The sequence below is a fragment of the Caenorhabditis elegans genome, chromosome IV (genome assembly GCF_000002985.6).
Source record: "Caenorhabditis elegans chromosome IV".
NCBI lineage: Eukaryota > Metazoa > Nematoda > Chromadorea > Rhabditida > Rhabditidae > Caenorhabditis > Caenorhabditis elegans.
In genome coordinates, this window is record NC_003282.8 from 15,974,046 (window position 1) to 15,984,233 (window position 10,188).

General features: G+C 30.2%; 1 protein-coding gene and 55 non-coding genes across 56 annotated transcripts; 16 read left to right on the forward strand and 40 right to left on the reverse strand.

The window, feature by feature from the left end:
- Nucleotides 1-48: 48 nt before the first annotated feature.
- 21ur-15612 lies at nt 49-69 on the reverse strand. Its single transcript, NR_064964.1, has one exon.
- Nucleotides 52-72, reverse strand: 21ur-1444. Its single transcript, NR_064965.1, has one exon.
- Nucleotides 53-73, reverse strand: 21ur-5557. Its single transcript, NR_064966.1, has one exon.
- Nucleotides 74-201: 128 nt separating this feature from the next.
- 21ur-9186 lies at nt 202-222 on the reverse strand. The gene has a single exon (NR_064967.1).
- Nucleotides 223-264: 42 nt separating this feature from the next.
- On the reverse strand, nt 265-285 carry 21ur-8179. The gene has a single exon (NR_064968.1).
- Nucleotides 286-377: 92 nt separating this feature from the next.
- 21ur-1636 lies at nt 378-398 on the reverse strand. The gene has a single exon (NR_064969.1).
- Nucleotides 399-448: 50 nt separating this feature from the next.
- Nucleotides 449-469, forward strand: 21ur-10318. The gene has a single exon (NR_064970.1).
- Nucleotides 470-569: 100 nt separating this feature from the next.
- Nucleotides 570-590, reverse strand: 21ur-4398. The gene has a single exon (NR_064971.1).
- A 339-nt stretch (nt 591-929) lies between these two features.
- 21ur-1905 lies at nt 930-950 on the reverse strand. The gene has a single exon (NR_064972.1).
- Nucleotides 951-1,242: 292 nt separating this feature from the next.
- On the reverse strand, nt 1,243-1,263 carry 21ur-614. Its single transcript, NR_064973.1, has one exon.
- A 93-nt stretch (nt 1,264-1,356) lies between these two features.
- 21ur-15603 lies at nt 1,357-1,377 on the reverse strand. The gene has a single exon (NR_064974.1).
- Nucleotides 1,378-1,470: 93 nt separating this feature from the next.
- On the reverse strand, nt 1,471-1,491 carry 21ur-3840. The gene has a single exon (NR_064975.1).
- On the reverse strand, nt 1,472-1,492 carry 21ur-10260. The gene has a single exon (NR_064976.1).
- Nucleotides 1,493-1,690: 198 nt separating this feature from the next.
- On the forward strand, nt 1,691-1,711 carry 21ur-6288. Its single transcript, NR_064977.1, has one exon.
- Nucleotides 1,712-1,892: 181 nt separating this feature from the next.
- 21ur-2563 lies at nt 1,893-1,913 on the forward strand. Its single transcript, NR_064978.1, has one exon.
- On the reverse strand, nt 1,894-1,914 carry 21ur-3609. Its single transcript, NR_064979.1, has one exon.
- Nucleotides 1,915-2,103: 189 nt separating this feature from the next.
- Nucleotides 2,104-2,124, forward strand: 21ur-11306. Its single transcript, NR_064980.1, has one exon.
- Nucleotides 2,105-2,125, forward strand: 21ur-7939. Its single transcript, NR_064981.1, has one exon.
- A 132-nt stretch (nt 2,126-2,257) lies between these two features.
- 21ur-12723 lies at nt 2,258-2,278 on the forward strand. The gene has a single exon (NR_064982.1).
- Nucleotides 2,279-2,546: 268 nt separating this feature from the next.
- 21ur-1567 lies at nt 2,547-2,567 on the reverse strand. Its single transcript, NR_064983.1, has one exon.
- Nucleotides 2,550-2,570, reverse strand: 21ur-14668. Its single transcript, NR_064984.1, has one exon.
- A 165-nt stretch (nt 2,571-2,735) lies between these two features.
- Nucleotides 2,736-2,756, reverse strand: 21ur-5236. The gene has a single exon (NR_064985.1).
- Nucleotides 2,737-2,757, reverse strand: 21ur-12839. Its single transcript, NR_064986.1, has one exon.
- On the forward strand, nt 2,746-2,766 carry 21ur-5747. Its single transcript, NR_064987.1, has one exon.
- Nucleotides 2,767-3,018: 252 nt separating this feature from the next.
- 21ur-2222 lies at nt 3,019-3,039 on the forward strand. Its single transcript, NR_064988.1, has one exon.
- 21ur-13181 lies at nt 3,020-3,040 on the forward strand. The gene has a single exon (NR_064989.1).
- Nucleotides 3,041-3,147: 107 nt separating this feature from the next.
- 21ur-5139 lies at nt 3,148-3,168 on the reverse strand. The gene has a single exon (NR_064990.1).
- Nucleotides 3,169-3,507: 339 nt separating this feature from the next.
- 21ur-3275 lies at nt 3,508-3,528 on the reverse strand. The gene has a single exon (NR_064991.1).
- A 147-nt stretch (nt 3,529-3,675) lies between these two features.
- 21ur-4980 lies at nt 3,676-3,696 on the reverse strand. Its single transcript, NR_064992.1, has one exon.
- Nucleotides 3,679-3,699, reverse strand: 21ur-7095. Its single transcript, NR_064993.1, has one exon.
- Nucleotides 3,680-3,700, reverse strand: 21ur-9400. The gene has a single exon (NR_064994.1).
- A 238-nt stretch (nt 3,701-3,938) lies between these two features.
- 21ur-2491 lies at nt 3,939-3,959 on the reverse strand. The gene has a single exon (NR_064995.1).
- An 81-nt stretch (nt 3,960-4,040) lies between these two features.
- Nucleotides 4,041-4,061, reverse strand: 21ur-11885. The gene has a single exon (NR_064996.1).
- On the reverse strand, nt 4,044-4,064 carry 21ur-3063. The gene has a single exon (NR_064997.1).
- Nucleotides 4,065-4,159: 95 nt separating this feature from the next.
- On the reverse strand, nt 4,160-4,180 carry 21ur-9385. Its single transcript, NR_064998.1, has one exon.
- 21ur-2703 lies at nt 4,161-4,181 on the reverse strand. Its single transcript, NR_064999.1, has one exon.
- A 197-nt stretch (nt 4,182-4,378) lies between these two features.
- 21ur-2605 lies at nt 4,379-4,399 on the reverse strand. Its single transcript, NR_065000.1, has one exon.
- A 218-nt stretch (nt 4,400-4,617) lies between these two features.
- 21ur-3570 lies at nt 4,618-4,638 on the reverse strand. The gene has a single exon (NR_065001.1).
- A 143-nt stretch (nt 4,639-4,781) lies between these two features.
- On the reverse strand, nt 4,782-4,802 carry 21ur-7480. The gene has a single exon (NR_065002.1).
- A 141-nt stretch (nt 4,803-4,943) lies between these two features.
- On the reverse strand, nt 4,944-4,964 carry 21ur-6042. The gene has a single exon (NR_065003.1).
- Nucleotides 4,965-5,795: 831 nt separating this feature from the next.
- On the reverse strand, nt 5,796-5,816 carry 21ur-5232. Its single transcript, NR_065004.1, has one exon.
- A 129-nt stretch (nt 5,817-5,945) lies between these two features.
- On the forward strand, nt 5,946-5,966 carry 21ur-6445. Its single transcript, NR_065005.1, has one exon.
- A 21-nt stretch (nt 5,967-5,987) lies between these two features.
- Nucleotides 5,988-6,008, reverse strand: 21ur-13903. The gene has a single exon (NR_065006.1).
- A 105-nt stretch (nt 6,009-6,113) lies between these two features.
- 21ur-2725 lies at nt 6,114-6,134 on the reverse strand. Its single transcript, NR_065007.1, has one exon.
- On the reverse strand, nt 6,116-6,136 carry 21ur-15658. Its single transcript, NR_065008.1, has one exon.
- 21ur-11575 lies at nt 6,124-6,144 on the forward strand. Its single transcript, NR_065009.1, has one exon.
- Nucleotides 6,142-6,162, forward strand: 21ur-12238. Its single transcript, NR_065010.1, has one exon.
- Nucleotides 6,163-6,430: 268 nt separating this feature from the next.
- 21ur-3093 lies at nt 6,431-6,451 on the forward strand. Its single transcript, NR_065011.1, has one exon.
- Nucleotides 6,452-6,541: 90 nt separating this feature from the next.
- Nucleotides 6,542-6,562, reverse strand: 21ur-14410. Its single transcript, NR_065012.1, has one exon.
- Nucleotides 6,563-6,885: 323 nt separating this feature from the next.
- 21ur-4708 lies at nt 6,886-6,906 on the reverse strand. Its single transcript, NR_065013.1, has one exon.
- A 222-nt stretch (nt 6,907-7,128) lies between these two features.
- Nucleotides 7,129-7,149, reverse strand: 21ur-7328. Its single transcript, NR_065014.1, has one exon.
- A 260-nt stretch (nt 7,150-7,409) lies between these two features.
- On the reverse strand, nt 7,410-7,430 carry 21ur-7975. The gene has a single exon (NR_065015.1).
- A 69-nt stretch (nt 7,431-7,499) lies between these two features.
- Nucleotides 7,500-7,520, forward strand: 21ur-13471. Its single transcript, NR_065016.1, has one exon.
- 21ur-4330 lies at nt 7,503-7,523 on the forward strand. The gene has a single exon (NR_065017.1).
- A 6-nt stretch (nt 7,524-7,529) lies between these two features.
- Y105C5B.19 (Major sperm protein) lies at nt 7,530-9,925 on the reverse strand (the record flags this gene model as incomplete). Its single annotated transcript, NM_070507.5, has 7 exons — nt 7,530-7,756; nt 7,803-7,910; nt 7,956-8,046; nt 8,136-8,232; nt 8,295-8,528; nt 8,577-8,714; nt 9,263-9,925. 7 exons carry the CDS (start codon nt 9,923-9,925, stop codon nt 7,633-7,635), a joined length of 1,455 nt encoding a protein of 484 aa, NP_502908.1. The 3' UTR covers nt 7,530-7,632.
- On the forward strand, nt 8,132-8,152 carry 21ur-2832. Its single transcript, NR_065018.1, has one exon.
- Nucleotides 9,926-10,188: the final 263 nt, after the last annotated feature.

Here is a 10,188-nt window from a genome sequence, read left to right on the forward strand (position 1 = left end):
TTAACGATATACTTTTACATACTGAAAATTCAAAATTTCTTGAAATTCTTTGAAATTAAAAAGACCACGCCAATCAGTTGTCAGAAACAACTCGATTTTTACAAACAAAGTGAAACCGACAAAATTTTTTTTACAAACAAATGTGGACACACAATTTTGGCTAAAAAAAATTATTATATTCTCGTTGCGAAACAGAATATAATTACTTTTATCAACGGAGTAATGTTATACACTGAATTAAAACTAATATAAAAATAACTTGAATCGGTCATAATTTTTATCTTAATGTTTTGTTTTTATTTTTAAATCTTATTTTTAGGGACTGAATCTGTAAAAAAAGTTTCTGTGAGACAAATTTTTGAAAAAATTCACAAACTACACTGTGAAAACACATATAAATACATTTTCATAAAACTTTAAACTTAAGAGCATTATGTGAAGCCGACAGTTAAATTGATTTCAGTACTTGAAAAAAAAGTTACTCTCCAAAAAAGTGTTCTTTTCAGTTTCCGACCTTCGGCGAGAAAAAAAATTGCATTGATTTTGAAAATGACAAAAAGAATGAAAACTTTCTCGGAACATCTAAAAGATTAGAAATTGAAAATTTTGTAAATCTCATATGCTTTATCAGAAACTGTAGCAACAACAAAAACTCCCAAACAATAAAAAGTAAATTGATGATTTTTCTTTCAAAAAAAAAAAGGTTTATTAATTTCTAAATTAATAGGGAATTTTTTAAGGATTAAATCTGTTTCATGATTTATAGGATTTCTTTTGATTATTTTATCGGAATATCAGATTTAAAAGCACTAGCAGAAACTGAAAAAAGTAAAGTTCTAGAATTTTAGAATTATATTAATTTTATTCAAATAATAATAATAGGATTTCAAAATAAATTTTATAATTTTTTTAAAAATTCCGTTAAAAATAAAGATAGGAACCGCTACCTACTAAATGAACTTTTATTAAATGAAGTTTTTAAAAACAATGTGAAGCCGATTTTTTTTGAAAAAAAAATTTTTTCGAGGCTTTTTGTGGTGAAAATCCCATTGGCTTTTAAAAATAATTTTTGAACTATTTTGAAACTAGCATCAATCACTTCATTTTTACATTTACATGTCAATCGACTCTTTGATTTTCAAATCCGACAATTTCAAAACAAATTAATTCAAGACGTATTTGTTTTTGAATGATTTAATTTGTGAGTGGATAGAAGATTTCCTAGTACTGCCTGAAACTCTAAAATTGAGTTGGTAATCACCAATAAATTTTAGGAACTTATCTTGCCTTTAATGAAACGTTGAAACAGAAAAATTTTTCGACGTTGAGAATTGTTTTATTTGTTTTTTAACTTTAAGCATATTCGAATTTTTGGAGTTAAATTTTGAAACTAACATAGCTGGTCAAATCAGATGTCAGAAACAATAATTTATTTCTCCAAAATTTTGTCGCAGTTTTTTGAAATTCAATATTCGATCAAGCACAATTGCAATAAATAAAAAAAAAGTCAACAGGTATAGAATTTTTCTGAAACTGTAAAAAATTGTGATTGACACTTATTAAATTTTTCGAGCATTGCTTCAAGCATGTGTCGGATTGGTCGGCTGCACATGTACCATGTGCTGACTTTTGTGATGATTTTACCTGTTTCACTGACTTTATGAATAAAAATTGCAAACATTGTAATTAATTTCAAAAATGACAATAGGGTTCGAAAACTTTTGAAATCGCAGTGAAATGAATGAAAACTAGTTAAATTTTAGATTTTCAAAGAGGGACTAATTTCCGCTTCTCCTAATGTTAGTTAATATAAACTTCAAAAATATTTCCTCTTGTATTATTGGTACAGTTTCAATGTGTTGTGAAAACCTATGAAACTGTAAAAAATACAATTGACATACAATCAAAACTCCATTGAAAAGCAAAAACACTGCAGTGTTTAGAAGCAGTGACTGAAACAGTTGAAAATGTATAGTTTTTTTTTGAATAAATTTTTTTTTTTTCAAGAACCAAAAAATGTTCTCCAAACCATTTTCAGTAGTATTTTTGGAACCTCAACTGTTTCACCTTATCTGTATGAATTTTGGTAATAAAATATAAATATTTTTAGAAGATGACTCACCTTACGAGAATTACGCTATCTCAAAAATTGAAAATTTATAAACGCAGAAGTTTCACCTCGTTCTTATGTAACATACAATAATTAATTTGCTGATTCAGGAAAAACAATTATTTTGAATTCGTTTAATTACTGAATTTTGAATTTTGCAACTACTAAGAGACGGTAACAATTTCCGACAATGAAATATTTTTCTTTATGCAGAATGAAAATTTGCAAAAGTTGACTATAAAATCACTTTTTAAATTATTTTCAGTTTAAATTAATCCCAATTATCAAAAATTCTTGATTGTTTCAGAAACAAAAATTCAATTAAGCATTAATTAATCTTTCATTAAAAAAAACGATTGCAGTTTTTATAATCTGTAAAATGGGTTTCCCGGATTTTTTTTGAAGTTCCAATTGAATATGATTAAAGAACCACCAACTCTTGAGCATCGATCTCCCAACATAAATCCGAAGTTGCGGATTTACATATGAAGTTACTGAAACAGTGAAACTTTTTTTTCGTGAAGACTAATTTTTTATTTTTTCTAGTAACTGTTCAATTTGTTTCTATCTAAACTTATTATCACAATCTGCTACAGAATTTTATCATAAGTGATCTTCTAAGTGTATTGCTTTAATCCGAAAACCAATAGAATTTAAAGAATAAAGAATTTAGAAGAAAACAACGTGAAACCATTTTTTTTTATATTTTAAAATTTTTTTGAAATTGTAATTTTTTTCTCTGTTGAATCTGTTAATTCAGAAAATTTATTATTGAAAAAGCTATTTTCATAAACTAGCACATCAAAGTAGGAATATTTGCAGAAGTTATACATGTGTATCATAAAAATTTCAAAAAAATTTACTGTTTCTACGTTGTCATATAAAGTTTGTATGTAACATGTCATTAATTGGGAGAAATCTACGGAAATTATCGTGTTTGAAAATTTGAATCGAATTGATTTCTTAATTTGCGATTTTCGCGGTCTCAAACATTCATGATTTTGCAGAATTCTGGTTTTAAAAAATAATTTAACGTCATATTAAACATCAGTCACAGATTGAAGTTTCTTAAAAAATCTGTCTAAAAGACAACAACGTGAAACAAATTTTTTTAAATATTTAATTTTATCCTGAAAATTTCTTAGTGTAAATTTATTTTTTAGTGTATTTTTTCATCTTTTTTTTTCAAATTTTTGAGTTTATGGTAACCTTTTTTAAAATTGTAATGGCAATCAATCGCAGAAGTAATAAGAAATTACGACAGTTTCATAATCATGCCATACAAAAAGAGAAAAAAAAGTAAAACAAAAATATTCTCAAATGCAATTACAATGTACATATATTGCTTTTATATTTTACTCTTGTGGACCAAAAAGATTTTTAAAACTTGTTAAAATACCGAAAAAAAATTCGATCGAACGGAAAAACAGAAACCTTCAATATTTTAAAACTTGATGAAACTGTATAGAGTGAACTGTTTTAAGTAGCGTCTATTTTTAAACCACATATTTTAGAGTACAGTTTCTGAAACCTTCAATCTAAAAGATTACGTCAACGCTTTTTTAATGACTCATGGCGAAAAACGAACAACTCAAACTTTGTTCAATTGTTCAATTCATAGGAATATTGAAACAGGCAATTTGGAAAATTTTAAAATTTTCATTTCCAACAAACATTACGAGAATCAATAAAAATAACAACCTGATACAGATTTTTTCTAGAAAAACGTCGGAACAGCTGTTTTTTTTTTGTTTTTTTTCCAAACTTTTTGATGAGAAGTTTAAGGAAACAACTTGTTCCATAAATGGAAAGTGAGCATTTGATTTGGTTCTTTTTTAAATGGTTCCCAGTAAAAACCTTTCATAAATGGTAATCTATAACAATGACATGAAACATGCTCTGATTATAATGGATGCTTACATTTATTGGACATTATCCTACACTGAACAAATTATTGAAATAACATGAACATTTCTCAACTTGACAGTTATGTGAAGCCGACTTTTTTTAATGCATGTTTTTTAAAAATTTTTTCACATACGAATTGAGATTCTCATTTCAATTTTCAAAATTCAAGAATTTTTAATTTCGAATTTAAAATAACATTGTGAAGCCGACTTTCATTTTTGAATAAAAATTTCTATCGAGATTTATAGTTGAATTTTTTTCGATTTTTGTTGAATTTTTTGAAGTTTCTATTAAAAATGTCCCCATTTTTAAAATCTTTTTTTTTTCGTAATAAAAACTGAATATTCTGACCCTAAAATTGTTTCCATAAGTGTAATGAAAGTAAAAAAGTTGACAAATATATATTTCAAGCATGACATGAAACAGTAAAAAATTATGGATTATTTCAAAAAAAAATTAATTCAAAAATATCTGAATTATATATGCAAATTTCGTCCAAATATTGCCTAGCAATTAAACAAAATGTAATTTTCCCTCGAAAAACTTTAGTTTTTGACGTAATTTTTTGTAAGAACAGTGTAGTGTATTTTGATAACGTTTTGGATAGAGACTCATCGGCATTACAGAATCAAAATGTTAACTTTGAAAATAACAATGTGAAACATATGATTTTTTATATTAAAACTTTTCAAAGTTTTCTTCAGTTTTCCGTGCTTTTTAACTTTTCCGTAATTTTTTTTATTTATTATTATTTTTTTTTTATTTATTATTATTGATTTATTTATTATTATTTCATATACGTATTTCTTTATAATAACACAATGAAATAGTGCAGAGAAAATTGCAAATTTTGGCGGTTGTTATTTGAATCACAATTTGACGGTTCTCTTTTCAATTCCGAGTATTCTAGAGTTTTTAAGCGGTCTTATTATTGGTTTTGTTTACATTATTTTTACTGTCCAGTCAGTCAAATTTGGCAAAACTGTGAAACTGAAAAAAAAAATTATTACAACTTTTTTTAAATCAATAACGAGATTATACTCTTCGAACTATAAAACATATGGAACCTTAAAGGTGGAGTGCCGAAATTTTAGACCCAGAATAGCTCAAAACTACCAAAATTCGTAATGAGACGTTCTAAAAATGTTTCAAAAAATAAGTTATGGCTGCTCAAAGTTTTTGGAAAAATGGATCTATTTTTAGCTAAAATCTCAAATTTTGGCAATTTTTCAGTGTCACAGCAGTTGAAACTTTATTTTTTTAAAGCATGTCTTCGCAAATGATTACATGTTTTTTCGCTGATTGTTTTTTTGATGGTTTTCATAAAACTTACTTATGTAAGTGAAAGTATTTAATGTCAAACTTTAAACAGAAAAGTATTGAATAAGGTGAAGCAAAAAGTTTTCAAACTTTAAATGAAACTTGCCCAAAAAAAAATCAAATTCTATGTGCATTGTAATATGTCTTTAATTTTTAGAAACATAGTGCAACGAAAATTAAAATTTTACTATCTCAAAAAGTATCGAAATTTTAAATTTTCCATTTAAAACAACTTTTATTTGCAACATTCTCTCAACCATTAAATTCTTTTTTTTCATGTTTCAATTCAATAAAGAATTCATCTAACAATAATGGGGTTATTCAAGTAATGTTGCAAAATGTATTTAAATACATTTGTGACGTCACAAATGTATTTAAATACATGTTTTTGTATACTTGAATACAGTTGTGACGTAATTGTTCTACACTTTTTAATTTTCCGACATTACTTGAATAACCCCATAATGCAATAGTGTTAGTACTAAACAATAACGTGCCATAAATTTGGTAAAACTGTGAAACGGAAAATAAATATTGATTTATGATTAATTGTTTTTTTTTGCTGTTTCACTTAGTCTCAAAATATTCTGGGAACCTAAAGTGTCAATAATTGGTCGAGATAAACTTTTTTCAAACAAAAAATCGATTGTAAACAACGCTTTTGTTAAAATTAGTTATGTAATAAATTAGCCAATTTTTATATGCACTTTCTGAAACTGCAATAATTTTAATGTTTTACGTTTCACTTGAGACGTTTCACTTTCACAGTGTTTTTAAATAATCATTGCTAACAGGAATATCATTGGAACTAAATGTTGTTTTTTTGAGAACATAGTGAAACAGTTGTCAGTAAATTTAAGAATGTTACTTTTACCCCAAAGTCTCTACTTTTTAGCGTGTCAGTAGGCTTTTAAGTAAAATGAATTTTTGTATTTTTGGTAAAGTAGATTCATTAAAATATAATAAAACTGTAAAGCTTCAAATTATCAGTTAAACTTTACTTTTTGAAAATCAAAACAACTCGGGCAAGTGAAACAATTTTTTTTCTGTTTCTCATTTTTTACATAATTTCAGATCACAATTTTAATTCAATGGTGATCGTGTAAATTCTTGGATTTGAAGTTCATTTTTGTAACTACTTTTTTTTGTCGATAAGATTGTTTCAGACTACTAATCTGTTCAGATTTGATTGTAGTTATGGCTTTAGTCTGATTGTAGTCTGAAGCCGCATAAATTTCAGCAGGAATATATAAAAGTCTCGTGAAACACAATGTGAAGAAATCAATGGTGCAGTGTAATTGAAAATAATAAATTAGTTGATACAATAAATGAAACTATATTTTTTAATTGATATCAGATTTTTGACTTTTTGCCAAGTAAAACTAATAAAGTGGTACACATTAACTAGTTGAAGCTAGATGAAGCATTATTGATTAAAACTGATTATGTTGTCAAATTATCAAATTTGGTTCAGCTGTGTGAAAAAGGAACATAATATTTATGAAAATTTCTCTGGCGCACTTATTTAAAAAATTTAAAAATCAATATCGTGTAAAAATACGTTGACATTATTTCATTGTACACCTTTACACTTAAACCAACATTGTGAAAAAGTACTTGAAGTATTTTTGAATTTGACGAACTCTTTATATGCAAAAATGGCGCATTTACTATATGTTCAAACTTTTTTTCCAACTATAAAAGTGAAAAGAGCTATAAAAAATGCTAAAGTACTTAAGGGCACTGAAATCTTTTTAAAGTTGGAGTTGAACATCATCTGAGCCGATGATCTCTGAGATCAATAAATTTAATTCATGTTGATGCTAACAGTTCCAATAAATGAACACCATGAAACAATTTTTATAGATTTTGTGCTCAAATTTGAAGTGAGCAACAGTTTTCTGCGCAGTAAAATTTTCACTGTTGACCCAAAACTATTTTTTAAACAGTTATTATTGATTCTTTTTAATTTATATTTAAGTAATATGCGACTCTACAAATTGTGGCTGGAAATATAGTAGAAAATCTCGAACAGAGCCAAAAATTGCACGGGACTGCAATTTCACAACAAAAACTTTTTACTATGGGACTAACATTTCATTTTAATTTTAGCTCATGTTTCACAACACATTGAAACAGTAAAAATTTGAAATTTTCAAATTATTGAAACCTTGAGAACTATGAGAGGAGCGCTGGAAAAACTTTTATATAGACAGCTGAAATGTTTTTTTTTCAGAATTGAAATACATAAGTTAATAGAAAAGTCAACAAAATATAACAATTTCAAAAACAAATTATTCCATTTCCACTTCCTCTTCGTCATTGAAAATTTCTGATTTTATACTTCCTTCTGGGTTTTCTTCGTTTACCTGATAGTTACACATCATTTCTGAGCCATTTGGGAAAATTAGTCGGGATCTGAAAAAAATTATCGATTTTTATAAAACTCAATGAAATCACAAACTCTTTGAGCTCTCCATCCTCCTTGCGGAGTTGCTCTCGGAGCCATCTTGTGGCATCTTCACTTGCTTCGTTTCCATACATTTTGTTGTGGCGGCCTCTCACACGGTCTCTGAAAAATAAATTTAGTACTGAGCCCTGAGACAGTAAAACTCACAACTTATTGCCCATAACGTCGGTGACCAGCTTCCTCACTCGAAACTTCAGGTCTCGCGATTGTTCTTCGCCGAACCCACCGAGTATGTACTCTGGAAGAGGAACATGGTTTTTTTAATATTAAATTTCCTACTGTTTCAAAGAATTTATAAATTTTTGGTGAAACGTGTGGAAAACTAACCAGCAAACCCTTCGAAAAAGTCCCTAGCGATGGGAATATATGTAGAAGCGTTTTGTGAAGTTGCGTAGCACATCATATGGGGGTCCGCAATGGCAACCTTAAATTTTTGGAGTTTACGCAAGATTCTATAAAGTCTACGCAAGACTCCACTAAGCATACCTTATCGAAAACCGTTCTCGCCAGAGCTCTCACAAGAGTCACCAAGTTAGCCGTCGACCAATTCGACACATCTCCATCCGTCACAACATCGGAAATCATGAACCATTTCCTGCTGGGCAACGTCAAAGCTCTGTCAAACTTCTCGGCTGAGTCAATTGAGAATGCCTTGTTCGTTGTGATCGGTTCCGTGATTTTCTCCGCTTTTCGAGAAATCTTCCTGTGCTGCTTGTTTGCCTGAAAGCGAATTTTTTTTAATTTTCGAAACTTTTGGAAATTGCTCACCATCGCCGTAGTGAAAGCCATTCCAAGTGCCATTTCCTCCATCAAATTCTGATTTTGTGTTCGACACCGCTTGGCGAAATTGAGCCATTCGTAGTAGTCAACATCACGGTCATTTTTGATGAGTTTCTCCAGGTTTTTCTGAAAAATTTGAAGATTTATTTGGCAGGGCTAAGGTCTTGACTACAATGATGTACTGTAAGCAACTGACATCTTACGAGTTAGACTGCAAATTCCGTGGTGGGCCCGTAAAATGTCGGCTGCTAGCAACAGCAGTTTTAAAAGAGTCCACGGGTAATATTTTGTTCCTATAAACAAGCCGACATTTCACGAGTCTCAACATTCAATATTGTTCTAACTGGGCCATTGTGGTGTCGGCTGCTATCAAATTTCAAGCACTTGGATTTCAGCTCCCGACACTTTGCGAGTTTCTTTAACAATACTGTAAAGCACCGACTTCTGCTTCCGTTCGTTCGTTTTAATGTCGGCTGCTAGCAAAAGCAGTTTTAGAGGAGTTCGCGGTGAGATTTTGTTTCTACAAGCAAACCGACATTTCACAAGTCTCGCCATGCAAACTCGTTATTCTAACTAGGCCCGTGCAATGTTGGCTGCTATCAGATTTCAATCGTCTGAACTTCAGCGCCCGACACTATACGAGTTGCTCTAGAAATAATCCCCTCAAAACCTACCTCACAAGTCTTCCGATCCAATGGTTCCCCTTTCGCATAATCGTACAATTCGGAAGCAGCGAATCCAATCGGCAACCACATCCCATGCTTAGAGGCCTGAAGAAGGGGTGCCGAAGATGTTTGAGCAATTGGAGATGAGCTGTACTCTATCGGAAGGGTCTTACGACGAACCATCCCATCTCCATCCAACCAATCACGACAGAACTGCTTGGTGGATCCTTCAGACGTATTGGTCCATTCGACAGTGATACGGTCATTTGTGGTATCTACTTGTCCGAATGCAAAAGCATCGCAGGAAATTGTTAGAAGAATCTCCTCACTTGGATCGAGTACTCCACAATTTGGAGTGCACATCGTATCAACTCTGAGTCTTTTCATATATGTATTGATTCCATAAGCAATACGAAGAGCCGAAGTATTGATTAATTTGATTTTAGATTCTTGGTTTTCATTGTACGGAGCATTGAAGATGATTTTGCTCGGTTGGAAGTCAATTTCTCCTGGTGGAAGGGATTGAGCCATCACGGGGGAAAATTCTCGGGGTCTTTTAGGCTCAAAATCCTGGTAAACCTTATGTTCGACTGGAGCAACTAGAAGATCTTCCGGTTTTTGTTCGCATAGGAGTGGATACGGAGCAGGTCTTTTTGAAGCTCGGCGGGACATCTGAAAATTGAATTTTTTTTAGATTTTGAGCGTTCAAATAAAATTCAAAAAATCAATAGTGATAATCGACGTGGTGTCAGGTACACACATTCGGTTTGATCTACGAAAAATGCGGGAATATTTATTCATAAAAATTGTGACGTAAGCACGCTCTAAACCATGCAAAATCAGATGATATGTCTGCGTCGCTGCTCCCACATTTTTTGAAGGTCAAAGCAAAATGGGACTTTCTGACTAGCACTCGTTTTTTTTAAATTAAAAAA